The sequence below is a fragment of the Rattus norvegicus genome, chromosome 2 (assembly GCF_021556685.1).
Source record: "Rattus norvegicus strain SHRSP/BbbUtx chromosome 2, alternate assembly SHRSP_T2T, whole genome shotgun sequence".
NCBI classification, from domain to species: Eukaryota; Metazoa; Chordata; class Mammalia; order Rodentia; family Muridae; genus Rattus; species Rattus norvegicus.
The window spans coordinates 144,644,215-144,672,082 of record NC_141535.1 but is presented as its reverse complement, the minus strand read 5'-3'; the positions used below and the strand labels follow the sequence as shown (position 1 = coordinate 144,672,082).

At 43.6% G+C, this 27,868-nt stretch overlaps 1 protein-coding gene across 13 annotated transcripts in view; it reads right to left on the bottom strand.

Moving 5' to 3' along the window:
- The window catches only part of Med12l (mediator complex subunit 12L), a 315,356-nt gene that overhangs the window by 226,088 nt on the left and 61,400 nt on the right, over nt 1–27,868 (bottom strand). For all 13 annotated transcript variants that reach the window (XM_087637350.1, XM_087637380.1, XM_087637387.1 and 10 more), the window contains 7 exons: nt 25,405–25,515; nt 24,093–24,362; nt 21,467–21,616; nt 20,336–20,435; nt 19,962–20,098; nt 3,523–3,654; nt 370–496 (listed from right to left, as the gene is read on the bottom strand). In XM_087637350.1, coding sequence (XP_087493476.1) covers nt 370–496; nt 3,523–3,654; nt 19,962–20,098; nt 20,336–20,435; nt 21,467–21,616; nt 24,093–24,362; nt 25,405–25,515 — 1,027 coding nt within the window. The remainder of the gene's footprint in view (nt 1–369; nt 497–3,522; nt 3,655–19,961; nt 20,099–20,335; nt 20,436–21,466; nt 21,617–24,092; nt 24,363–25,404; nt 25,516–27,868) is intronic.

The following is a 27,868-nucleotide window of genomic DNA, read 5'->3' as shown; positions in this document are numbered from 1 at the left end:
GAAGGCAGCTCCAAAAGCAAAGTGTTATCATCACTGAGCAGAGTTAAACGTCACAGGACAATACCCTCTACTGCAGTGAGAGACTCAAAAAAACAGGAATTAGTTCACCAAATATAAGGCTATGAGAAAACTTTTACATTTTAAAGTTTTTGAATATCTCACTGATATAAAAATAACTAGACTGACCCACTGGGGAAAAAAAATATAGTACATTTGCTTAGTGAAACCGATTATAAGAACCTTAGATAAGATGCAGAGAAGAGAAGGCTTAGAGATAAAGGGAGAATTCGGGGAGGGAGGGAGAGAAGGAGCAGAGGAGAGGGAAGAGAGAAAACCCCACACCCAAAAGCAAACACCTCCTTTACTTACACAGCGATGGGGCCTGTGTATCTAAAAATCTCAGCAAAACATTCTGGAAAACAGGCAAACTAGATCCAGCAAGGGATGCTGAAGAAATTGACTCTTTCTCATCTAGGACTTCGGATTCCCCACATCTCTACAGGGTAAAGACAAACAAGACCAGCGGGTCAGCAGAGTAAAGGCTGGCGCAGTTACCACAGGTGACAGTCAGCAAGCTCTTACACACAGCTGACCTCGCAGAAAAAATATACAACTGAGAGTTCAGACAGCTGAGGACCACTTACCACAGTGAATGCAATTTTATTAAAATTGGTTATTTTATTTGTTTGCATTTCAAATGCCTTCCCCCCCTTCCCAGCCTCCCCTCCCCCCAAAACCCCCATCCCAACTGCTGTCCTTTATGCCTCTTTGAGGGTGCTCCCCCACCCACCCACTTCCTGTCTCACCACCCTAGCATGCCCCTATGCTGGGGCATCAAACCGCCACAGGACCAAGGGCCTCCTCTCCCATTAATGCCAGATAAGGCCATCTTCTGCTACATTATGTAGCTAGAGCCATGTGTCCCTCCATGTGTACTCTTTGGTTGGTGGTTTAGTCCCTGGGAGCTCTGGGGGTCCAGTTGGTTGATACTGTTGTTCTTCCTATGGGATTGCAATCCCTTCAGCTCCTTCAGTCCTTCCCCTAAGTCTTCCATTGCGGTCCCTGGGCTCAGTCTGACAGTTGGTTGTGAGTATCTGCATCTGTATTAGTCAGGTGCTGGCAGAGCCTCTCAGAGGACAGCTATACCAGGTTCCTGTTAGCAAGCATTTCTTGGAATCAGCAAAAGTGTCTGTTGGTGTTTGGTGTTTGCAGATGGGATGGATCCCTAGGTAGGGCAGTCTCTGGATGGCCTTTCCCTCGGTGACTCTAACCAAGCAAGTAAACGTAATTTCTAAAAGAGGACAACACTCCACAATTCAGCTAATTTCCAAGAACATGATCTATATAAACATTAATTTCTACAGTATAGCCCTGTCCTACACAGTAAATTCTGCGCTGTGACTAAGACAGTACCATATAATGTTCTTTACTCCTCTGCAAGGAGGAACAGTTTGAGTTCATGCCTAATCACGCTCTTCTGGACTGACTGCCACGTGGCTATGTATCTGATTATGCTGTGCTGTATGAATGTATCAGGAAGATGCATTTATGAAAGTGTGACAGGCGGTATAAACTGAAAAAGCAAACAGTTCTTCCAAAAACATTATTTTGCTTATTCATCACACTTTACCAAAAGCATTTCCTAGGCCCTCTAAGAATCTCTGTGGTTTACGAAACACATCTAGAAAAGACTTTTAACTTCTCATTGCTACAGAATTTACTAAGCCCAGAGACTAGACTGTTTAGCTGTAACCAGAACCGTCATTTCTATTCTTTTTGATACATCTTTGAAGTTTCCTATTTTGATGTTAGCCTTTAATAGGATTATTAAGAATATTGTATTACAATACCAGTCATTCAGTCTATCCTGTTTGCAAAGGTCAAATGTTAATGATTCCAATAATAACAGAAATTATTATTTTAGCCATCTCTAAGAAATACATGTTTTAGACATAGGTTTACTTTAGCTCTATGTGAACTTCTCCAAAAGGTTATATACGTGGGCGTGCATGTGCATTCACTACAAAAAATAGAGGGAAAATAAAACTAGCATTAAAAAGATAAAGAAATAACCTAAAAGAGTTACAAACCAGTGAGAAATACATCTTTAGCTGGTGAGGCCTAGTTAGTCACTACGGTTACCATAGCCTGCTCCTCAGATGTAGAAAACAACCCTGAAAGGCTCTCCTTCTTTACATTGTACAGTGGCCATTCGCTCACACTATCTTCACAGTATCTTCAAGTTCCAATTGCAACAACCTAATGCCTTGTTTTTTGAGGAACACCACTTTGCCAACAGGAGAGAAGATATCTGTCAGAATATCCTTCCCCTTCTATTCCCCAAAATTCCAAAGGAAGTTACTATTGACCTTATGGAGTCCCAAGTGGACGTTTATCCATTCACACCACTACCCAGGAGGCCAGACACAGAACCCTGACCAGGATGGGCAAGGTCACTGTCGTGAAGCTCACTCTCTGACAGGGGAAGGCAGACATTAAACAGCAACAAGCACATGTTCTGCCTTCACTTGTGCGGCAGTGAGGAAACTGCAGTAAACCAGAGTGGTGTGCTAAGAGCTGCTAGGGGTTGACACTGATCCCACAGTGATAGCAGACTTACCGTCACCTAGGAGATGATGTGTTGCCTGAGGATGCTCCATAGGAAGTGATAGTTAAGGAAAGAGAAGTGCTCTATAGAGAGACACTGGGCATGAAAATCAGGAGCAGAATTTGCCATCCAGAAGGAACAGCAAGAACCAAGGCCCAAAAATAAAAGTAAGTTTATGTGGTGAGGGAAAGGAACAACTGACATTAGGGATAGAACTGTAGCCCGGAGGACAACAGGCACCAGATGTTATAGGACAGGCGGGTGAAACAAACAAAGGATGCTCTGTGGGCCTTAGGGAGCTCTGTCTACCTCAGGAAGGGGGAGCTATGATCTGTTTACACTTCTAAAAACCCACTCTGGGACCTGTGTGCAGGAGTGGGGAGAGGAGAGTAGAAGCAGAACAGCATAGGAGGCCAGAAGTCATCAAGGTGAGGCAGGCCTTTGTCCTCAACAGATCACACACATTCCCTGTGTCCACCAGGGACTCCAGCACTTTAGGGAGGCAGAGATGGGTGAAACTCTGAGGATGAGGCCAGCCTGGTCTACAGAGCATGTTCCAGGGCAGGCTGGAACATAGAGAAACACTATCACTAAAAGCAAAAAAAAAAAAAAAAATAGGGAAAAGCAAGCAAGCACACTTAGAAAATTCCCCTTCGACAGTGGCTAGCGTTGATAAATGTTGGCTGTGTTTTTTAGTCATATATATCTGAGGCTTTAATGATTCTATCTAGAACTCAATTATAATCTTAAAAAATAATTCAAATTGATATCTATGATCACATAATCCTGTCTCTAGAAAATGTTTTCAAGTCTACTGATACATGAGGTAGCTTCAAATGTCAGAAAGTTAGTTCACGCTGTATACAAGGTTACATATGTTTATCGTGCATAAAAAAAGAGAAAAGCAGACCTACCTCTGCCTCAACCTCTGCTTGCCTTTTCTCCAAGAGTTTCGCCACAGCCATGGCCCTGTGTTTGCCAGACCTTTTGCAGCTCACGGCCCATTCACACAACAATGTCACCACAGCTTCATCATTGGGGGCAACCTAATGGCCAAGAGAAATGTACCAACAGTGTCACATTAATGCAAGCAAAGGACGACCTAATCCTTAGAGCTTTGTTCCCAAGTGTTACTCGAAGGGTGCTTTCAAGTCACTTTAGCTTAAGCAGGAGAAAAAAAAAACTCAGTCATTAAGAAAAAAAAATGTTCAAAATTCACCTGAATGTGTGACAAATCCAAGAGCACCAGAGTTTCCTTAAAGAAAATGACCACTGAAGGCTGGAGAGATGGCTTAGTGGATAAGAGCACTGACTATTCTTCGAGAGGACCTGAGTTCAAGTCCCAGCAAACACAGGGTGGCTCACAGCCATCTGTAAAGGGATCTGATGCCCTCTTCTGGTGTGTCTGAAGACAGCTACAGTGTACTCATATACATTAAATAAATAATTCTTTTAAAAGTAAGAAGGAAGGGAGGGAGGGAGGGGAAGGAAATGACCACTGAACTCCAATGACACTGAACAACTGTTACAAAGCCCCACTGTTAGGTGGTCAGAATGTGGACTATGCTTTTTTTGCAATAAAAATCCTATCAGGCTGTGTTATCAAGTGACCAGTGAGAAATTAGAAGAAACAAACCATAGGGTAGGCTGGAATATTGATGGTGCATGCATAACTCATTACATTACATGCAACAGCCATGAAGTGGGGAAGCCAAGCATCTAAAGAAACAACAACTGAAAGCAGACCTTGTCAGCAAAGCGCCGTGGCTATACCCAGAGCATTATCAGTTCAGAGACAGATTATAGTGGCTAAGGATGAGAGGACTTCAGGGACCCAAGGGACACGTCATACCTGGTGGGACTGAGGGATGACAGAAGAAAGATTGGGCTTCTATGTCATGCCCTTGCTTTACAGCATCCATGCCAAACAGCGGCATAGTGGCTACAAGGCTGCGGTAATACCCCCACCCCCACCCTCCAACCACCCCCGAGTATAAACAGTATGCTAGAAACGGTAGATGACCACAGCATTAGCACTTAAATACAACCTTGGGCATGCTTAACGCTTTAGAATTCACCAGCCCAAGCAAGGTTATGATACAGTTATGAGTACAATCCCATGATGCATAATGGCACACGTAAGCCCTGGCTTGTGGATCCTGAGATACATGAGGAATCCAGAATAAAAATGAATGTGAGGCCATCAATACAAACAAACAATTCAAATCCTAAAAGTCAATTTGCTCTGACACTCCATTTGGAAAAAAAAACTGTTTTTCCTTTCCCAGCAGGTATCAATCAATCAATCAATCAATCAAAAGGTTTCTTGATTAGAGTGGGACTTTGCGCTCACTACCCTTTTCAATGCTGGGGTTTTTGTCTAGTTTGAAACTGTTCCATTCCTGTACATGCTGTCACCATCCATGTGAGTTCCTATGTGCATCCCTGTTGTGCCCTTAGAGGACACTTTCTCTGAAATCACCCAGCACCTCTGGCTCCTATAAGCCTTCTGTCTCCTCTTCCACAGAGATCCTGGAGACTTAAGATGAGGGTGTTTGTTAAAAAAGACATTCTTTTCAGGACCGATTGCTCAAAAGTCTCTCACTCTGCACACTGTCCAACTGTGGGTCTCTATGTTAATACCCATCTACTGCAAGAAGAAACTTCTCTGATTTGGGCTGAACAATGCAATCGTCTATGGGTACAATGGTATGGGGTACACAGGAATGGTGGGTGGGGGATCGCAAACTGAACTACAGCACATAAAGGTCAGGGCAGGAAAGGGGGGCCAAGTTATAGGGTCAAGCCCTGGTATAAATTCAAACACATAGTCAGGACTATATATACAATTAATATATTCATTTAGCATTCTCTCTCTCCCTCCCCACTCCCTCTCCCCCTCCTGTCCTCCTCCCCCTCCCGCTTCCTCCCTCTGCATTATGGTTGTGTCTCAGGATGTAAGCTCTAAGAAACAGCTCCAACACCTGCCTGCTACCATGCTCCTCACTATAATGGTCATGGTCTCCCTCTCTGAAACTGTAGGCCCCCAACATCTTCTCTGAAAGGTGTCTTGGTTGTTATATCTTATTACAGCAATAGGAAAGCAACTAAGCCAACAGACAACACTGTGAAGCACAATGAACAATGCACATAGACAACATACAAAGGACAGGAAGACAACGAGCCCCATCTTGGTACCTACAGTGTGCACGGCAAGAGAGCTAGACACTGCAAGAGACAGGAAGTCACACTCCTCTAGAGATGAGAAGGCGAAGTTAGTAAAAAGCTGAGCCCAGGGCTCTGTAAGGACATTCAATGAGGGAACAGTACTGGAAAGATTCAGATTAGGACATAATCAAGAAATTTACATTTTGATAGGCCCAGTGCTCATACTGTTTGTATCAAGATGGAGCAATTACAGAGTTTCATTTTTAGTTTTTATAGTATGAGAAAAATCATTAATGTCTATTTAAAGAAAGAATGAAACTGGGCCATAGAGGGAAATTACAGGCTTTCTGACAAATAGTGATAAATGTAAAAATTAGGAAAGCACTATCCAAATACAACAAAAATCAAATAGTCGACTACAAACTTCGGGTGTAATGTCAACCTGCTCAGGACTGCTAGCTACCTTACACTGTGCTTTGCCCAATTTATGTGTGACCTCATGCCACACTACAGCAGCCTGACAGTGGTTACTATTCTTCAAGCTGTAATGAGAAAGGCTAAAAGCCATGCATCTGTCCCAGAACTACCCCCAAACTACCAAACTCCACACCATCTATGACCGGCCCATCTCTCTCCACAAGGGGCTGGGATCGACTGAAGCACATCCCAGATCCCAAAGAAACAGATCCCTCATTAAAAACCAAATGCACTCTGTATAAGTTAAGACACCATGCGACCACACGGGTCACAGAGCTGGGTTTCATCCTCCTCCGAAATCTGTACGCCAACTATAAAGAATCACCTGCTCATGCCTCGGTCACCTCTGTCTCGCTCTGCACTTCCAACTATCCCTGAAAGTCCACGGAGCTCCAGAGAGCTGACCTCTCCTCTAAAACCAAGCTCAGGTGTCCTTGCTCACCAGAGAGACTCTAAGAATGGATTTGGATTGTCCTCTGATCAAACTTCTAATGGCCTGTTGCTATAGTGTCAATTGAAAATGAGTGCAAAGCAGTTTTACACAAATGCATCAAAGGCAGACAACACAACTGAAGTTCACAGGGGCGGAAACCTGGCGTTTGAATGGTGAGTGTGAGAACACTGCAGTGAAAGGTTAACTAGAAAATGTCTGGGGAAAGCGCCACGCTGGATGACGTTATTAAGGACAAGGCCTGCCTAGGCTACAGAGAAGCTTTTCAAAACTAACGTGTTAGATATAAGGGTTACAAAGTGGACCACACATTTCAACTGCTTGTTGGTTCAGTTAATGTCTATTGAATGCCTACTGTGAAGTCCTCTTCTAAGCACCGAATGAAATTTATTCTCATATTTTACTTCGGAGGAGGAGCGATCAGTAATACTCGTGTGTATAAATCCCTATCAATATCCACACAATCTTTAAAATGTTCATACACTATATTTCAATAACTCAATAATTCTCTGGGAGTATAGATATGGGGAAAAAAATCTTATGAGTGAAAAGAACTGTGTGCTCCAGGCATCAGTGGAGTGGGCATGCTAGCAACCCCTCCTGTTGACCCCTGCCTCAAGAACGGGCAGTGTCAGAGATAATGAGATAAATCAAAGGAAAGTGGAGTGGCCTTATAGACACACAACAGCGAATTCGGAAGCTCATGGCCAAAACAACTTGACTTCAGTAAGGGAGCCCCAGGAATGTTTAGGGAGGAGGATTTGTCTCTGGAGGCAGCAAAGGACTGATTTTTACACTGGCAAAGTTCTGAAATTCTGCAACATTCGCCTCTTAAGTACACACAAGCAAAAGAGGTAAAAAGAAACGGTGGATCAGGGAATACAAACTGAGCTATTCAGTGAATCCCAGCACTGAAGAGAGATAGGCAAACCTCTTTTCAGTTCCAAGCTAGCCTGCTCTATGAAGTGAATTCAGACCAGCCAGAACTACATAGTGAGATCTCGTCTTGAAAAAAAAAATCAAGATGATGATGGGGGGCGGGGTGGTGGTGGTGGTGGTGGTGGTGGTGGTGGTGGTGGTGGTGGTGGTGGTGGTGGTGGTAATGAACATTAATTTATTGCCAAAAGATTGGATTAGCAATAGAGACAGTTCATGAAGAGGCTTGGATTACCCAAGATGCAATCCACAGACCATGAAGCTCAAGAAGAAGGATGACCGAAGTATGGATGCTTCTGTCCTTTTAAGAAGGGGAAACAAAAATATTCATAGGAAGAAACACGGAGATAAAGTTTGGAGCAGAGACTGAAGGAAAGGCCATCCAGAGACTGTCCCACCTGGGGATCCAGCGTATATACAGCTACCAAACCCAGACAATATTGCTGATGCAAAGAAGTGCTTGCTGACAGGAGCTGATGCAGCTGTCTCCTGAGAGGCTGTGCCAGAGCATGACAAATACAGAGGTGAATGCTCACAGCCAACCATTGAACTGAGAACAGGGTCCCCATTGGAGGAGTTAAAGAAAGGACTGAAGGAGCTGAATGGGTTTACAACCCCGTAAGAATGACAATACCAACCAACCAGAGCTCCCAGGGACTAAACCGCCATCCAAAAAGTACACATGGACAGACCCAAGGCTCCAGCTGCATATGTAACAGAGGATGGCCTTGTTGGGCACCAACGAGAGGAGAAGCCCTTGATTTTGCCAAGGCTCAACACCCCGGCCCCCCAAGTGTAGGGGAATGTCAGGACAGGGAAGTGGGAAGAGGTGGGTGGGTGGGAAGAGGGAACACTCTCATAGAAGAAGGGAGTAGAGGGATGGGATAGGGGGCTTATGGACAGGAAACCGGGAAAGGGGACAACATTTGAAATGTAAATTTAAAAAATCCATTTAAAAAAAAACATGAAATCAAAGAGGCCCTTACTGTTTTATATGTATCGCTTTTAATGATTTATTTTTATCTTCAATATACATTAATGTTTTGATTATACTATGTCTGTGTAAGGGTGTCAGATACCCTAGAACTGGAATTATAGACAGTTATAAGCTGCCATGGGTGCTTCTTCTCTGGAAGAGCCATCTCTCCGGCCCCGTATGTATAATTTTATATGCACAAATTTTAATCTTCAACTCTACTGTAGGTGTTGCCATTCTCATTTCACAGATAATTAGGACGCATGCTTCTGCTGCACAATGTTGCTGCTAGGAAAGAAGAGCCTAGGAACCTGCAGACCAGCAACCACTGCAGTCTCTGGGCTAGCCCCAGCTTCTGTCTCTAACCTCACTGTCATGGCCAATCACTGCAGTCTTCGGGCTAGCCCCAGCTTCTGTCTCTAACCTCACTGTCATGGCCAACCACTTGCAGTCTCTGGGCTAGCCCCAGCTTCTGTCTCTAACCTCACTGTCATGCAGGAAACAAAGAAATGGACCACTGAGGCATTTGATACACTGGAGGTGGAAGACAAGAAAAGTTATGGGTTGAAAGAATCTAAAGTCAGACAGTGTGTCCTTGTACTGTATACGTAACAATCATAAGAAATAATTGTTGTCTATAATGACAACAAACAGAATCCAAAACTTATAAAGGCCTTTCACATAACAGCACTGCTAAGCTGGCCTGGTGAGTGGAGCGTACTCCTAGTGGTAAAATTCCTATTATTTCAGAACATACGATTATTGCTTATGGGGCCACCAATTTCAGAACGAACACACCACAATCACGAAGAAAGTCTTCTAAAACACACGAAGAACTTAACAGCTCTCAGTGGGCAAGCATCTAGGTAGGTGGTGGGTATGGCTCATTAAGCTCGGGGTCTGCATCAAAGTAAACTAGGAATCTTCCTTGCTTTAACAAGTGAAGATCAAAATGTCAGCTAAATCAGATACCAGCTTCCTGAAGAAATCACAAGACATCTGGTGTGATGGTCTGCCATTTTAAAATACTACCGAGATTATAAAATGATATCTTTAAAGGGATCAGAACGATAAAAGTCCGTGAGGCACTAGTGTGAGCAACAAGTAAGTGCAAAGACTGGAGGTCGGACACAAAAGAAAGCTCTCGGTGACAGTTCTTTAATCCCAGACTCAAAGATGTGCTTGTATATGAAATCAACTACTTAATACCAAAAATGTCACATATGAAAATATCATTCATAGAATAACACTAATAAACTATAGGGACTGACAGGCAAAGAAGTGGCAACAGCCAGGAGTGGCTTTCAAGCTGGGACACATCATGGGGCACTGAGTAAGTGTCTGGCCTAAGCCAGAGAAGGTCTAACTGCTGGGAGGTAAGCCTTTTGTACAGGGTCACATTTAACATAAGAATTATCATATGAGGTATAAAGTACAGACTGTTTATGGTATGGTTAGAGAGAACCTGAGCACTATGAGAAAAAAATAAGGAACAGCCATGCCAGCTGGCCGTAGACACATATGTGTATTGAGGACTGATCCCCACCCCTATAGAGATTGTGCTGTGAACATATCTCCTGCAGCCTCTTCCTTCCTCCCTCCCTCCTTCCCTCCCTCCCTCTCTCCTTCCCTCCCTTCCTTCCCCACTCCTTTCTCACCCCAGCCACTAATAAATAGCTCAAAGCATCTAATAAAAATGTATGTATCATATATGGGAAACATAAACATGTTAAAAATGTATACAAGTCCAATTCTAAACTTTGGGGGGGGGGGCTCCAGCTTGCTGGATGACTATCAACAGAATAAGCTCCTTCCTGGGAGAAGAAGGCTCGGGGTCATGTTCCTTGGACTAGAAACCTAGCTACATTTCAACCAAAAACATTCTTAGATTTGCTATCCATCATACATAGCATTTATTGTACATGTGAACATTTTTGAAAGCAATTTCTCAAATATTTTGATGCCCGGTTTTTTTGTTGTTTTTCTGAGGGGGTGGAAGGATGGAGTGAATTTTCCTAATCGTACATCCTTTGGACCAGTGCTGACAATCTTTAGATTTTGTTAACACCTCAGAAACTAAAGATATTGAAGTAGAAGACTGCCATTATCTGTTTTTAAGAGACAAGCATGAAGACAGCACATCTGTGGGTTGTGACAAATGATACAGATATGAAAACAAAATTGTTAAGACAATTATTTGGAATATCTGAATCGACTAGTCACTTACGTGCACTGTGACAAAAATAAATGTTTCCATTCTTCAGTTAAATTATCACTTAAATAATATGAATGGAAAAATAAACAGAAGCCTCAGAAAGAAGATCACTTAAGTCACGTGGCAAGAATTATAATTGAAAAATAAATCCTTCTAAAGTGCATATCTCCTGCATTTAAAATAATTGAAATACAATACTTGCTTTCCAAAAATCTCTGTATGGTATAACAAACTACCTTATACATGTTAAGAAAATCGAAAGTTACATGTAGATAAAAGAAATCCAAATTTCTAGAAGTTATTTGCTCTACTGTCTTTTTTTTTTTTTAAGAGATGAATGAATTGATTCACTGTGTTTTATTGGATTGAAATGTGACTTTCCACACACTGATTAGAATTTTAAACATGTCTGGGAATTAAAATGAAATAGAAGTTATATTTTAAAAAAAGATCCTCATAGAGTAGCTTCTCAGACAGACTGGAATGCTTTGACCTTGAGGAAAATAAAACTAGAAGAAGCTAATAGTCGCATCTCATACAGATACCTGCTATATAAATCACACACTACTGTGTAGCATGAAGTTATAATAACAAAGAAACATCCAGAAGATGAAAAGGCAATTTATGTATGCAGGTGACATATATAAAATAATGATGTCATCTATAATAATATTCAAAGGCAATTTTACTCCTTTTTTGAACAGAGTCTGCCCTTCCAAAGCAGGATCATCCTGACACTATGCTCTAAGACAGACTGTATACAATTATTGTCAAACAAATCATAGAGGTTAGAACATCAGAAATGATTTTAGAACTCATTGGAAATATGAGATATTGACAGTTTAGAATTCTGATTACAGTTACTGTTGAAAATATTAGCTGGTAGAAAACTTCAGATGGTTGTGTAAAATTGTTAGTCTGCCCTTCTTTTAGAAACATGTTTTTGTATACAGTGTGATGGATAACACTCTTGAAAAATAATACACCTTCTCCATCAGACTCTCTTCAAGGCACTCCTGCAGTTGCTCTACTGTCTTAACAAAGTTGCCCAGCCATAGACAAAACCACTGTGTTACCTGTGCTCTACGGTAGGAAGTAGATTCTAATAGCAAGGCCAGTTCACACACAGTGGGAATGATGCCAAGGGAGTTCCCAAAGAAAGAAAACTAGCAGCAAAGGCGGAGTCAAAATGCAGTGGGAATGGCATAAAGTGCTTGATAAAAGCAAAGCCTCGCTGCTTAACCTCAGTACTTGACCTTTCTGTTCTCCGCTCTCCAAGGTGCAGCTCTGTAATCCCAGCTCTGTGAAGTAGTGAGACAAGAAGACTAAAGTTCAAAGCACCTCAGACAACCTAGTGATACGGTGCCTCCACGTAGAGAGGCTTACATGTTGGTCTGGGGATACAGCTCAGCGGCAGAGCACGCGTCTAGCTAGCATGTGTGACGCTCTGAATACAGTCCTTGGTACTGCAATAATAATTCTACTGTGTTAAAATTATCAGAGAAGCTTTCAGATACTACAGACGCCCCCTGCATGCAAAGTGCCTATATCAGCATGTAGGAACTTCTGCTATCGATCATCAAGGCGCCCCGCCTCCCGCCGAGGTTCTATCTGACGCTGATCTCTTCTGCTTTATTGTTAGCTGAAATGACTTCCTAACAAGGACAATAAAGACTCAAATCTACACTGAGGGGGGTTCTATCCTGCTAATGAATTAGGTGTGAGCCTGAATAACTCTGCTCTGATCACTGATTTTCTTATCTAAAAGATTCCACAGGGAAAAGAAAACTATAAAACAGTCATGTAAGACAAAATGGCAGAACCTACTATATTAAAAAAAGTCTGCATACACATGCACATATACATACATACTTACACACACATACACAGAGATATACACACGTGCACTCACATACATACACACACACACACACACACACACACACACACACACACACACACACACACACACACATTAAAACTAGTAAATAAGACTTGCAGAATTAGCCTGGCAGCATGATGACATGCAGCTGTAACTTAGCACTTCTGCTAAGGCAGGAGGAAGGCAAATTCGTAGCCGGGTCTAGGCTACATTGCAAGTTCCAAGCCATCATGCCCAAATAAAGCAAGACTATGATATAAAATAATTTTTAAAGGAATTTTTTTTAAATCCCCGGTGGCAAGAGAGATGGCTAATCAGTTAAGAGAACTTGCTGCTCTTCCAAAGAACCTGAGAATTTGACTTCCAGCACCCACACTGCACAATCACATCCAACCCCAGTTCCAAGGGAATCAACTCCCTCTCTGGCCTCCACAGGAACATACCTGTGGCACACACATGTGAAACTAAATAAATACAAAAATAAGCAAGTCTTAAGGATCCTTTGGCCAGTGATATGGCTCAGTGGATAAAGATGCTTTCCTCCAAAGTCTGACAGCCTGAGTTCCATCTCAGAGAGTCATGTGATGGAAAGAGAACTGACTCCTTTGTCCTCCAGCATCCTCTACACATGTGCTACGAAGTGCACACAACACACACTCACACACACATACACACACACGTGCACATACGCATATGCATACTTACAATAAATAAAAAAAGGTTTAAGGGGTTGGGGATTTAGCTCAGTGGTAGAGCGCTTGTCTAGGAAGCGCAAGGCCCTGGGTTCGGTCCCCAGCTCCGAAAAAAAGAACCAAAAAATAAATAAATAAATAAATAAATAAATAAATAAATAAATAAATAAAGGCTTAAAAATCCTCGACTACGGGATAAATGGGTCAGTGGACAAAAAGGTTTGCATGTACACAGAGAAATAAGTAAAAATAAATGTAAAAATAAAATTTAGAACCTTGTGAAGATACTGCTACAGTTTCAGAGCCCCCTCCCCGCCCAAGACATGTGTTGAAAGCTTGCTCGGTAGCCCATGGTGCTACCAGCAAGTGTTGGGACGTTTATGGAGTGAGGTCTAGTGGGAACATTCCTTCAGGAGGTCGGGGAATCCTAAGTTCTCTCTCTTTTGCTTCCAGGCCATGAAGTGACTGCCTTTGCCTTCTATGTTCTCCCAGTGTGCCATGCTGCCTTGGCACAGGCCTGAAGCAACAGGGCCAACCAATCCAACGATGGACTGTGGTCTCTAGAACTGTGAGCCACAGCAAAATTTCTGGAGCTTGTGAGATGGCTCACACCAGGTGAGGTCAACTGCCACTAAGCCTGAAGACTTGAGCTTGATCCCCAGGCCCTACACAGCAGAAGGAGAGAATCCACATCTGCAAATTAAGTGATCTCTAAGCGTGCACCACTGACAGACACGCTGCAGACAGACACAAATGATAAACATAATCAGGGCAATATAAAAGTGAAGTATGCTTCTCCTATTCACTAACTGCATAAATGTCTGGACACATATTTTGTTTATCCCTCAACTGTTAATATCAGTGGCATTTAACTAACAGATTTTTAAAAAACCATAATTCTGAAAGACTCATGGGACTCCCAAGTGAGTAGAAAATGTGACACTCTAAAGCACAACACTGTTCTTGTCAAACTATGATGAGCATTAGTCAGTTCAGTAGACATGGACCCCAACAAACACAAGCGTTTCCCTTGTTTTCAGGTAGAGACTCTAGGCTGCTCCTGTGTTAATAATAGCCCTTTGCTGGGCATCTTTAGGAAGTGAGGCCTTCTTGAAGAAAGTCGTTCATCACAGGATCCTGATCCATTTCTATTTCTCTCTCTCTCTCTCTCTCTCTCTCTCTCTCTCTCTCTCTCTCTCTCTCTCCCTCTCCCTCCCCCTCCCCCTCCCTCCTTTCCCTCCCCCCTGCCCCCCTTCCCCTCCATCAGCATACCACATACTCCCCTCCATGATTATTCATAGTCACTATAGACCCCAAGACAACAGATCTAGTAACCAGGGGATAGGATCTTTCCTAGGTTAAGTATTCTGTCACAGCGATGGAAAACTGACTGACGTACTTGATGGTACCTTGGCTTATTCATGTGAACCAGAGCCACCTCACCCATCCAGGTACTTCTCTATGTAAATACTTCACAAACACCAAAAAGCAGTCCCAGCAGACCCTGGCTGAGACTTACGGATGAGTAGGCTGTGCAATTGATGCTTGAGTTTAAACACATTGTGTAAAGTCCCAAGGGGCCCAGTTTAATCAATGTAATCATACTCTCGTCATTTGTCCTGCAAATTTGTGACTTCCTGATAATAGTAGCTATTGCTATTAAGTACCTAATTACATGAGAGGCTCTATGAATACTTAATGCTGCACTAATAATGGGTTCCCATCATCCTGATGTCATCTAGCAATCATACACCCCTTTACAAAGTAAGCAAATTATTCATAGGTACCTCAAAGCCTGCTGGTTTCATAGCTGAACGGCTTCCTGTCTCCACGTGCAAATACCTTCCTGTCTGTCTGAATGTAAACCAGCTGTAAAGAGGATGCACCCATCATGAGGCCATGGACCCCTCTCCTTCAAGAAAAAATCCTAGTGGTGTATCTTCCTCCTCATCACCACTGTGCCTGCAGCCTTTCAATGATCACAGAAGTAAGCACGTGCACACCCTTGGAATGCAGGCATGAGACCAGGGACTAATGAAGCGGTGGACGGCGTAAGACACAGCCCCTGACATCACAGAGCAGGAGCTGAGGAAGGTAATCGTGCTCGGGCACAGACAGGAAGAAACAAAGCTCTTGTGGTTCTGATGCCAGTAATCAAGCCAAGTGCCCAAGCCTGGTGGACTCAGGTAAGTATAGGACGTGCTAAACTGGAGACTTCTGTTACCTAAGAACTCTCAACTCTGAGCACAAACTGATATGAAACAAACATAAACAAGAACCATGTAGGTTTTGCGGCTGGGGTTAGTGGTGTTACTAGGAGCAGAGATGGAGAAAACACCCAGTGCTGCTGCTGTCCTGAAGCTCTGGCTGGGGCAGCTGGCCTGATGTTTTCATTACTTGGTACAAAGTCTGTTTACCGAGGTCCCAGAAAGAGAAGTGAAAGCAGCTTTTCCTGCAGCCCTTGGGTCTTCCCTTTTATCCACATCACTGAAGTACCCCAAACATGCAGCTGCCTCTGCTCTCCCCGGCAGCCATAATCAAAAGCAGAGGCCAAGAGGAAGGAAGTGGTCCAAGAGCTCTGCAAAGCTGAGGGGCCCTCCCGACCTGGCTGCTTGGGGATGAGGTCACCGGTAACTGATTAGTCGGCACTCGGAAGCTGAGTGCTCAGAGGCCCACTGCGACTCCCTCATGTGGCTGCTGGGCCCTGATGCCACCCAGGAGAAGCAGCTCTGAAGCACTGACCAATCCAAAAATAAATAAAGGCCACGGAGGCCTGTGCCAGCTGCTGGGTAACAAGCTGCTTTCAGCAGGCACAGCACAGATCTGCTGCTCGATCCTGATACTCCATTTGTGCTGAAATGTCGATCACAACCTGTCTGTAAACAACCGCTGATATGTGGGACACTCTTCACACAGGGCATTCCCACACCAGTCCATAGCACTTGCTAACCACCATCAGGCAGTCTCTGAGCTCTGAATTGAAAGCTAGAAATTTTTTTTATTCTATACATAAAACACAGGGTGGGAAAAATACCAAAACACAAAACTGGAGTTGAAATATAAAGGGGTCTGAGGTTTGCTTCCTACCTCCTTTACAACAGCACTCAAGTTGACACAGCCCCAGCAGATCATGGGGGGGGGGGGGGGGGGTTGTCAAGGGAAGAGTAAAAGAATGTGGCACTCCAGGAGCTATTAGTGAAACCTTGCCCCAGGCATGGGCAGGATCAGCTCCTCTCAGCACAGGGAGGACCTAGTGCCAAAGGGTCTCACCTGCGCGGTACAATTTCTAAGGGACTTTAGCTCAGTTCTGAAGCTGAGACTGCACTCAATTCTGGACAGATGCTCTCCCCATCTCCTACAAGGATGTGGAGGATGAGATTTCCCTCCTAGCCATTACAAGCAAGGCTACAGAGACTGAGCGGCTGAGGCCCCCTGCAGCTGGAGTGAGAAAGAACACCCCTAGTAAGAGCAAACATCAAAACACAGTGACTAGAGGTTGATAACTTTACCGTCTAACAGGCAACATCAACCTTGGACAAACTATGGGATCCAAGAAAAAAGGGGGGTACGCTTTGAAGACAGCAGATAAGTTTCTGAGTCTTAACCAACCATTCAGTATACTCCATGTCTTACTACAGAGCAGGTACATCCGTGTTGGTTCTTCCAATAAAATACAGATGATTTTATTACCAGCAACAGTAGCAGTTTTTGGAACATGCTCATTAACTGTGGTACATGTTATGTTTTATAATCTAAATATATATTCATGCTCAAGTGTTGTGTAACTATGCAAAAACTCTAAGCACACAGCTATGAGTAACTTGCTCTAAGCCACACAGCAATCGTTCAGTATTTACAGGTGAATCCCAGAAATAACAAGTAACTCCATGGTGAGGAAAACGGTGGCTCCTAAGCCAGGCATGGTGGCACACACAGCAATTCCAGCGCCAAGCAGGCAAGGCAGGAAGATTTCTGAGTTCAAAAGTCTCCCTGAGCCACTGAGAGACCTTATCTCCAAATAAAAAGAGAAAAAGAAGGGAGCAGAGAAGGAAGGAAAGGAAGAAGAGGGAGAAGAAAAGGAGAAGGTAGGGCGATAAGGTAAGGGAGGAGACTGGACAAGGAAACCCTGATGAAAGAATAAAGGGACAAGTAAAATTGTCACTAGCAAACTTATACATAAATACCTCAATGGAAATGCATATTAAACACTAGGGCCATATTTTTAAAATGTTAATGCTAAATACTTAACATTTTAATTATTTAAATATTAATGTTTAAATATTTAATGCTACAGAAGGGGCCGTCCGCACAGATATCCTCCCAGATTAAGTCAGTAAGCGTAAACTAAAGGTTAACTGCTCTATTTTTTGTTTTACTCAAAGACACCACATTAACCACAAAGCTGCTCAAGTCTCTTCACAGAATATTCAACATGATCGCCATTAAACCCGACAATTCTTTTTTTTTTTTTTTTTTTTTTTTTTTGCACTCCCTCCAAACTGCTACAACATCCAGGACTTGGTCTACGGCCCATGTTGCCCTCTAGTGGCAAACACATGTATAACAGAGACTGCCTTCCTGAAGACATAGCTCTGCTTTCTCAGATGAAATACAGACAGTCAGGTAGTGTTGGGTCTGAATATGAGCATCTCCTACAAGCTCACATTTTCCATTACCTAGCCTCCAACCAGCGGTACTTGGGAAGGTTATGGAACCTCTATGATGTGGAACCTTGCTGGGTAAGTATCACTGAAGGCAGGCTGAGGTCTTATCGCCTGGCCCCATTTCCTAGTCTCTCTACTTCTGTGTAGAGAGGAAATGCCATCACTCTGCTTCCTGACTGACAGGCCAGCTTCTCCCTCCTGCTGCTACCTCTCCTGCTAGTTATAAAAGGCATGGAAACCAAAATAATCATTCCTTCCCTAACTTGCCATTGAACAAGGTATTTTATAACAACACAAAACTAATTCATATAGATAAACAGGTAATGTATTTTAGCAGGAATTCTCAATAAACTACCACAATAATCATCTCTGTTCATTTTAAAACAGAATAAGCTTGCTGGGATGTAACCAGACAGCTCTTACAGCCAGTGGCTTGTTTCAAGTGGCTGCTACAAAGTTACAGGACTTCTGAGAGAGGAGTGAGATTTTATTCAGAAACATGGCAACGTAATTGCTAACCTTGATAAGGCAGCCTCCTTAACACTTACTTTGGAAGTTGCCTGTGGGCAATTTGAGTTTCTGTTCACAGGGGTCACATATCAGATATCCTGCCTATCAGATATTTACTTTCTGATTCATAACAGCAGCAAAACCACAGTCATGAAGTAGCAATGTGACAGTTTTATGGTTTGGGGTCACCACAACACGAGGAACTGTATTAAAGGGCCATAGCATCAGGATGGTTGAGAACCACTGAAATAAGGCTTTAAATTTTTTCTGAAGATTTATTTATTTATAATTTACAGGTCTGGGTAAGATGTGACTGCATGTTTGTGTCACACATGCATTCCTGGTGTCTGTGACGATCACGTGAGGTTGACAGATCCCGTAGAACCGGAGTTACAGGTGGCTCCGTACAGCCATGTGTGTGCTGGGGAACCAGGCCCTCTGAAAGCAGCCAGCCTGCAAACCATCCCTCCAGCACCAAAGCGGGGACTCTTAGTTGGCACAGCAAGGCTTGGGCAAAACCCAAACAAGAGAACACTGTCACTTGGCACAGACTCGGGCCTGTGGGCAACTCACATCCAGTGCAAAAATCTCAGGATTCCAGAAGCTTTTTATCCACAACAGTCCTGATTACAGGATGGAAAGTTCCCATCTTTGGGGACAAGAACACCATGTGAGCTGAGAATCATAGAGACTCATCTGCTCTCCCAAGTACAGAAACGCACTTCTGCAAAGGCTCCCAGGAGACAGAAACTCCACTCCCCTCCACATAAACCTTACTCCCAACACACTGATCCCCTGTGGCTCCCACAGCCCTGAGCCTGTTTTTGAAAAGAAGATAACAGCTCACAAATTATTCCCAAAGAGGAATATTCCGGAATGTTGTGTCAGGCCCCTGCGTGGGAAATAGAGCATTTTGGTTGTTTTCATTTGGCCGTCTCCTCTTTCCACAAACCCAGGACCAATGAGGGAAAGCTCAAAAACCAAAGAGACCTAGTAATTTAGCTAAAGTGTTTCCTTTGAAAATGTGCTAAGACTTACCTCAGCATTCCTTTGTATCTAACACAAACTATATATGTGTATGTATGTGTGTGTGTGTGTGTGTGTGTGTGTGTGTGTGTATGGCATTTTTTCATTACCAAATAATACTTTTATTTCTATGAAGACCAAATAAGAAAACAGTAATTGAAATCTCTATATTTACAATCTTTTAAGGAAAAAATTGAAATTGTTAAGACTTTTCAAAGTCCATGCCCATTTATAGCCATGCACTGCCCTCTGCTGGGCAACAGACTAAATTTCACATGCATCCCTCTAAAGACTTTGCCACAACTTACAGAATGAGAAGAAAATCAGACAGTGAAAAGAAAAGTAATATTAAATACCTCTTGGTTGTCTTTGTTTTGGTTTGCCCAGAAAATTTTATGATAAAGAGTCTCCATTGAATTGCTGGAATCAGTTCGGTCGAAACAATGACGATCTAAGACTTCCAGTGTATGCAAAACCCGACTAATGGTCACCCCTAGATTCACAAATTAAGGAAACAGTTAAATATCATAGTAAAAAAATGATCACACAAGGAAAGTGATTTGTATTCTCAGCACATACTATCAATGAACGGTAAGAATTAAACCCGACCCTCTAGACAGCCGGCAGCTAAAGGCTGAAAACTCCGTGACTTGTATGAGGCATGAGGCGCTCTACAGGAATGAGAAAGCCCACTACTCGGACAAACTCCCTCTCCCGTGGTATACGGTACCTGCCGTCGACTCTTGGCACTTGTCAAAAGACCACCGAACTTCCACTGCACGGCCTCGCTGCTTTATCTGCTGCTCTACCTCATAAATCCTTGCCCGAACCTGAAACAGACAGAAACGCTTCAAAATAACATGCACTCTCCCTGGCTGCCTAAATCGTGTCAAGTGTCCTGTGTGAGTGCAGTGCAGTACTCTGGTGAACCACAATCTTAACTGTGACACGGGAAACACAACTCCTGTGTGCGCCATGCACCTTTAAATTTACCAGTGACAGTTCGGTTCAATATCAAATACTTATAAAAACAAACGCCTGAGGGAAATGTGACAAGTGAATTTTTTTTTCAAGGCAGAGATTAGACTATCTTTGAGCTGCTGGTCAAAGCCAGAAACGAACGAGCAATGCTTCAGTGACTTACAGAAACAACCTAGTGAGAGACAAGTGTCTTATGGTAAGTATTAGTCACAATCCCAAGGCTGAAGCTGCAGAAATCTTGGAGCAAACACTGCAGCACCAAAGTAAACACACAATTGCTAAGCATCACAAACTATTACTCCAGGGTGGACCATCGGGATCTGGACGGCAGCTGCCTGGGTGCCAGAATATTCCATGAACATCTGTGATTCAGAAAAAAGTGGGGGAAAATCCCAAAAGTCCCCTGCGGTCATGGCAGAGCTCAGACAGGCATTATGATATCTCTCTCTGTGACCTCTGGTTAGTCAGGCTAAGGGTTTATCTTTATTGTCGATTTTCTCAAAGAACCAGCTCCTGAAAGAGTGCACATGGACTGACCCATGGCTCCAGCTGCATATGTACAGAGGATAGCTTGTTGGGCAACAATGGGAGGAAAAGCCCTTGGTCCTGCCAAGGCTTGACCCCCCAGTGTAGGGGAATGCCAGGGTGGGGAGGCGAGAAGGGGGAAGTGGGGAGGGGAACACCCTCATAGAAGAAGGGGGAAGGGAGATGAGATAGGGGGATATGGATGGGATACTGAGAAAGGGGATAACATTTGAAATGTAAATAAATTAAAAAAATCCTATAAAAAAGATATCTCAGATGTCAAGGCTTGGGCCACCACACCCATGTGCTTCTGGGAAATGAAAACATTCATAGAAGCAATGAAGCAAACGTCTACCTGCTGATTGAAAGCCGTGTTCCCACCCGGCATGGGGAGGCTGGACGGGGCAACCTGCAGCAGATCCAGGGGAGAGCCTGGGTTTGCGATCTTATTTTCATTTGTGGAATAATTCCACACCAAGGCACTTGGGCAACACAGAGTGACAGTCTAGAAATAAAGCAGGGGCAGTCCAGACGGTTAGTAGAAGAAAAGTACCAACAGCAACCAATACACACGACCCTCCCCACACATAGTGAGGCTACCATTTCCCACAGACGGTTTTAAAATGCAAACGTCTTTTCCGTTCCCAGCCACCCAGGTGGTAAGACAAAACTTAAGAGTCATCACCACGGCTACTAAGAGATAAAGTGTAATTTATCGGCTAATGCTCCGACACAGGAAATGTAGGAAGATGAATAAAATATATTGTTTGTCATTTCAAATGATTATTGTTAAACAAGAAGGAATACAATTAGGTGCTAAGATTATAACTTTAACTCTATTTATTAAATAATGTGCCTTACAGCTTTATAAATGCTCAGCAGACAGTACCCCAAGACCGGAATAATCCAAATTATTCTATAAAAATCTGGACAACAAATGTTTTCAGCTTTGAGGCCACCCTACAGTCTCCTTTGGCTGTCTCAGTTACACAATGAAAACGTAAGCTTTATTCTTGGACCACGGGCTAGATTCTGTCTGGAGAATATAATCACCCAACTCTAGCCTAAACTTTTATGGACACTTTTTTTTTTTTTAACTCAGCCAGCTTATAAGAAACGGTTTCTACAATCATCACAGCTGTTCCGTAAGTTAGGTGCTGCTGGTTCATCCTTATCTCAAAAGTGCCAATCAACCAATCAATCAATCAATCAATCAGTGATGGTCCCTGTATCTCAAGGCTGGTTCTGAGAACTCAATGACTTAATATGTCACTATTTAACACAGTGCTTAAACCCAAACATCCTACAATGTCTTATTACTAGAGACATTTCTAAAAGCATACAGCTGTGACGATAGTTTTGTTACTTTTGCCGTCTGTTTCTAGACTATAATTTCCTGTTTTTTCTCTCCCTACCTAGTATACCCAACCCTCATATTCTCGTGGGTGGACTCTGAACCTCACTTCTCAACCACACATGCCCCTCAGATCAGAACATCAATCCTCACCATGAGCTCTGTGGACAGTCTCAACCCAGCTCAGGGTCTGGACCATCTAAGAGGCGTTTAGAACTCAAACACCACACATTTTTACCAGTTGCCTGCCCTAGCCTTCAGAACTAGACGTATAACCATCTCTTGAGTGTGTCTACCCTCTTCAGGGTTCTACCAGGGAAAAAAAATCCTGGTACGCTTTGGTATGTATGAGGTGCTAGTTCCAAGGCAAGACCTTCTCAGATACCCACAATCACAGACACTCAATCTCCTATCTAAAAATCACACAGTATTTGCATATACTCTGTGTAATCACCCTGCATACTTCGAAACAACTCTATATTACATAAATGGCAGTGAATGGCTGGCACTTTGTTATTTTAAAAATGTCTGTATGTGCTTAGAATAGGTAACTTTTTTCTGAGTTTTTTCAGCCTTCTGATGTGAACTCAGATACAAAAGGGTCCAAAGGTTCCCAAACTGACTAACCTAGATGCTTCCAAAACCATTTCTTTCCCTCATCTTCCTCTTTCTGAGCTGCCCTCTCCCACGAAGCTTTCCTATATACAACTGACAACTGACAGCATCACTTTCCTGATACCAAACCATCTAAGGACACCTAAGCCTCAGGCCCCTGAGGGTCTCTCACTTACTCACCCCCACCAGCCTCTACCTGCACCCAGGATGACTAACCATCTCCCTCCCCCTTCTGCCCTCTGCCAGGAACACTCTTTCCACTGAAACTACAAAACATCTACAAGAGTTTCCTAGGAAACCCTACCTGGCTTTCAAGATTAACCAGAAGTTCCCTTTATAATCACCATTGCCCCTTACACATCTTCCCATTAACACTCAGCCTATGATATTCAAACTACATTCTTCGTATCACAACAGCAAACTCCACTACCAAAGAGACTGTGTCTTCCAGAAATCCAAAAGCCTCCTGATAAAGAGTAAGACACACAGGCTCTGGGGCGGGAACAGTTCTCAAGCCTAACTGAAGGACCCAGAGCCAGCACGAGGACAGCAGAAGCAACAGCGACTGACTGTAAAGAAACAGAGAGGCACCCAGCTGAGCATGCCAACTGCAGACAGCTCTGCCAGACACGCGCCATCTCGACAGAACAGGAGCACAGCTGACTTGAACCGTGGGTTCTACTCGAAGGATATGCAACTGAATTGCTTGACCATCCTGGTGACAGGCAACAAAGAGCCAGATACGGCATCACTCACCTGGAATCACAGCACTCCCCAGGCTGAGGCTAGCGCAATGCTCTAAGTCCCAGCCCAATCTAGGCTACAAACTGAGACCCTGTGTCTAAGTCAGCAAAAACACCACAAAGGCAAGCGCAATAGTTTTCTTCTGCATAGATACAATAAATTCCCCAGTGTGATCTAACCAACAGAATAGACCATCAATTTCCAAAGTTAACAGGTTTTCCCCACAATGAATTTTAACATAAAATAACACGGACCATTATGGACTTACCTGCAACATACAACTAAGTCCATAAACCAAGGGGCCATGCTGTGCACAGGAAAGGAAATCCGAGAAGGCCAGCTGCACAGGGCTCATACCGGGGCCAGGGGTGCCAGGACTGGGGGTCCCAATACTCGTGTTGTTTGCTCCGATTATCATGTGGGGTGAGTGAGCAGCAAGGAGGTTGGGACTATCACTCAGGAGCAAGGAAAGACGCCGGGCACAAAAGTACGCTAGACGACGAGACAGGTAGGCTGACTGAACAAACTCATCTGAATACTGAGAAGCAGAAGGAAGGCAGAAAGCAGTCATGTCTCTGGCTTCAAAACAACTATTTCAACCTGTCTTTCCTTCATTAGGAAGGAAGTCCTATGTACAATACAGACCAATGATATCCAGTAGTAACATAAAGTAGGCCACAAATATGATTTTTTCCCCAGTAACCATTAAGAAAATGAAACAGGAATTCAAAAGATAGTTCATCAGTTACAGAATGTTTCACTGTGTGGTTCTCAGAACGCCCACGTCAGGAGGCTCACAACTCCAGATCCAAGGGATCGCACAATGCTCTCAGTCGCCTGCATGCAGGGGGTGCACATAAAGGCATGCAGGTAACACACGGACACACCAAAAAATAAATCTTTTAAAAGGAATACTGAACATGTTGTATTTAACACAATCTTTTCAAATAGCATCTCTTCAACAACTAATTAATATTCAAGTATCCAGAGTATGAATGTTTGCGTAAAGTCTGAAATCTGGTGTGCAGTGTATCTCCGTTCAGAGAGGTTATTTTTCTAGCGCTCCAGCACCTATCTGGTGAGGGGATAAACAAGTCATGCAATCGAAGATCATGGGGGGTGGGGGGGTCACTCTGAGGGGAAGCACAGTTCCCTCCTGTGTGTAGCTCCAGGGGCAGGCATAAGGGACACAGAGAAAGGCTGCCCACTGATACACTTTAAACTATCTGAATTATGGACACCTCTGTGTGTTACTTCTCTAAGAAAAAAAAACCAATCTCATTCAAATAACCTGTATTTAATAGATTATTTGACAAATTACATCTTCACCCGATGGCATCCGTAAGAACACAGATGTTTCTCGGTGTTTGGTGGACAGACAGCACAGAGACTGATTTGCTCCAATATGGGAGAAAACCAGTATGTGGTTAAATTATGTTTGGAGATCAAAACAAATGTTTCACATCATTTAGAACTGCCCCCCACCCCCAAAGGGATATCCTTCCCCTTCCTACCTCAGCTTACCCAGTCATTTTTTTCTTACCACAAAGCCAACTGGGTGGAGTAGAGATTTGCCATACCTGCAACATCAGAGGCAAAAGGAGCTTCAGAAGGCTGTCATCCACTGGTCTGATCTTCTCTAAGACGTCCAGGATCCATGACAAATACTCATGCTTCTCCAACATCCCTTCCTTAAACAAAGAAAAATAACACTGCTGACGTCAAAGAAAACCTAAGTTTGTTTTGGGTACACTTAGATGTCATCGCAACCCTGGGTTACTGCTACAGTAACTCGGCCTCACAGCCCACGTATGATTGCTTTGTTTGTTTCCTTTGTTTTGTTGTTGGTATTGTTTGGTAAGCATGGTCTGGGGGAGGGGTGTTTTTGTTCCTGATAATGCATCATTCCAAACTGATTGTTAAAAACGCTAATAGAGACTAAAGAGCCACCACACTCCAAACATAACACACACCCCACAAGATATCAGGAGCATGAACTCGTTCTCGGGGAGGAAATGGGTCTAATGGTGAAGGTTCCATATATACCACCGTCTCAAAGGCCTGAAAACTCCCACCATATCATGGGCCCAGAATAATTCTTAAATGACTCTCACAATTGCCTACCTATAAATATAGTATTTGAAATATCGATTTGATATTATATGAAAGAAAAGATAGACTCTTTAAAACATCTCATAAAATAATTCTATACACCCATGCTGAAAAACAATTACTAGACATTTACAAAATGTCCCGCTAGAGAGGCATGGTCTTTTTTTCCTCTTACCTTCTTTCTTCTTATAAGAAAAGAAAGTCATTTGACAAGCCTTCTACATCTCTAAAGAAGCCATGAATCCTGATACAAGCATCCTGTCAACTGCCTTCATACACACGCATGCATGCCTTAGTACACACCCGAGTGCACACACTCACGCACGCACGTGCACACACACACACACACACACACACACACACACACAAATACATTTGTATGAACTTCTAGGCCTAATACAACATCATATTGTAGACTTGTGTTATGATTCACAGGATGGAAAAACTTTTCAAAATAGAAGATAAGCCATGTTTTATGAAAATCATGTCATAGTTTAAATTTTAGTGAGCATTTCAAGTAAATTTTACAGCAACGTATAATGATGTAATTTTAGAAAATAAAATTAATTTTAGAAAGGAATCCTTGGGTCAGGGAGACAGGTCACAAAGTAAAATGACTGCTGTTCAAGCACAAGGGCCCGAGTTCGATTCCCACCATCCACATAAAAAACTTTCAAGTGAAAAATAAATAAATAAAGATGCAGGATGTAGGGTTGTGGGGCTCGGCCACCTGGGAAGGTGGGAGACCTGGGGAGGGGGAGGCAGAGAGTTCGTCTGTGCATACTCCATGCTGCAGCAGTGGGAGTGCTGGGCTGTAGGGGGTGGGGAAGCACAGTCTGAGATGTGGGAAAGCCGCTGGTTCTGTGGGGGTCCCCGGACCTGCAGCGAGGCTGGGGCCATGGGATTCTCAGGCTCCTGGACATCCAGGCACCACTGGAAGCTGCAGAAGAGCTGAGAACTGAGTGGGGCCCGAAGGCTAGGTCTAGCCTGGGGACAGGGGGAGCTCCAGCTAGTCCCATGGGGATGGCAGCAGGCTTGGTGGCAGTTGTGGCTGAGAGGGTAGAGAGCCTTCTCTAGGAGACTAGACTGCAGCTTTTTCTTTTAAATTGGGTATTTTATGTATTTACATTTCAAATGTTATCCCCTTTCTCCCTCTCCCATCCCCATCCCCATGCTTCTATGAGGATGCTGCCATTCCCATCCACCCACTCCCACCTCAACACCCTGGCACTCCCCTACACTGGGGAAATGAGCCTTCACAGGACCAAGGGCTTCTCCTATTGATGCCAGACAAGGCCATCCTCTGCTACATATGCAGCTGGAGCCATGGGTCTCTCCATGTGAACTCTTTGGTTGGTGGTTTAGACCCTGGGAGCTCTGATGGGTCTGGTTGGTTGATATTGTTCTTCATATGGGGTTGCAAACCCCTTCAGATCTTTCAGTCCTTTCTCTAACTCTTCCACTGAGGTCCCTGTGCTCAATCTGATGGCTAGCTGCAAGCACCCTCATCTGTATCAGTAGAGCTCTGGCAGAGCCTCTCAGGAGACATCTATATCAGGCTCCTGTCAGCAAGTACTTCTTGGCATCAGCAATAGTGACTGGGATTGGTGGGTGCCTTTGGGATGGATCCCCAGGTAGGGCAGACTCTGGTTAAAAGCCTCTCCATGGCTCACTGTGAATCTCAGTAAGAAGTGGCAGTCCATGGTTCCGAATTGTATATCGTCATGGCACAAAGTGGATGCGTAAAACCATGCCCCACTTCTCAGGGTGGGCCTGAGATTAAAGACCTTAAAGGAAGAATGGAATCTTCTTCCAAGAAGGAATGTCTGGGAAAGGAATCATTTTGACAATGCCCTCTGGGCCTCTAGGTGCCTCGTTAGCTTAGAGATCTCTGTCTTGAGCCTATGTGGCCACAGGTCAGGTCTCTTTTCC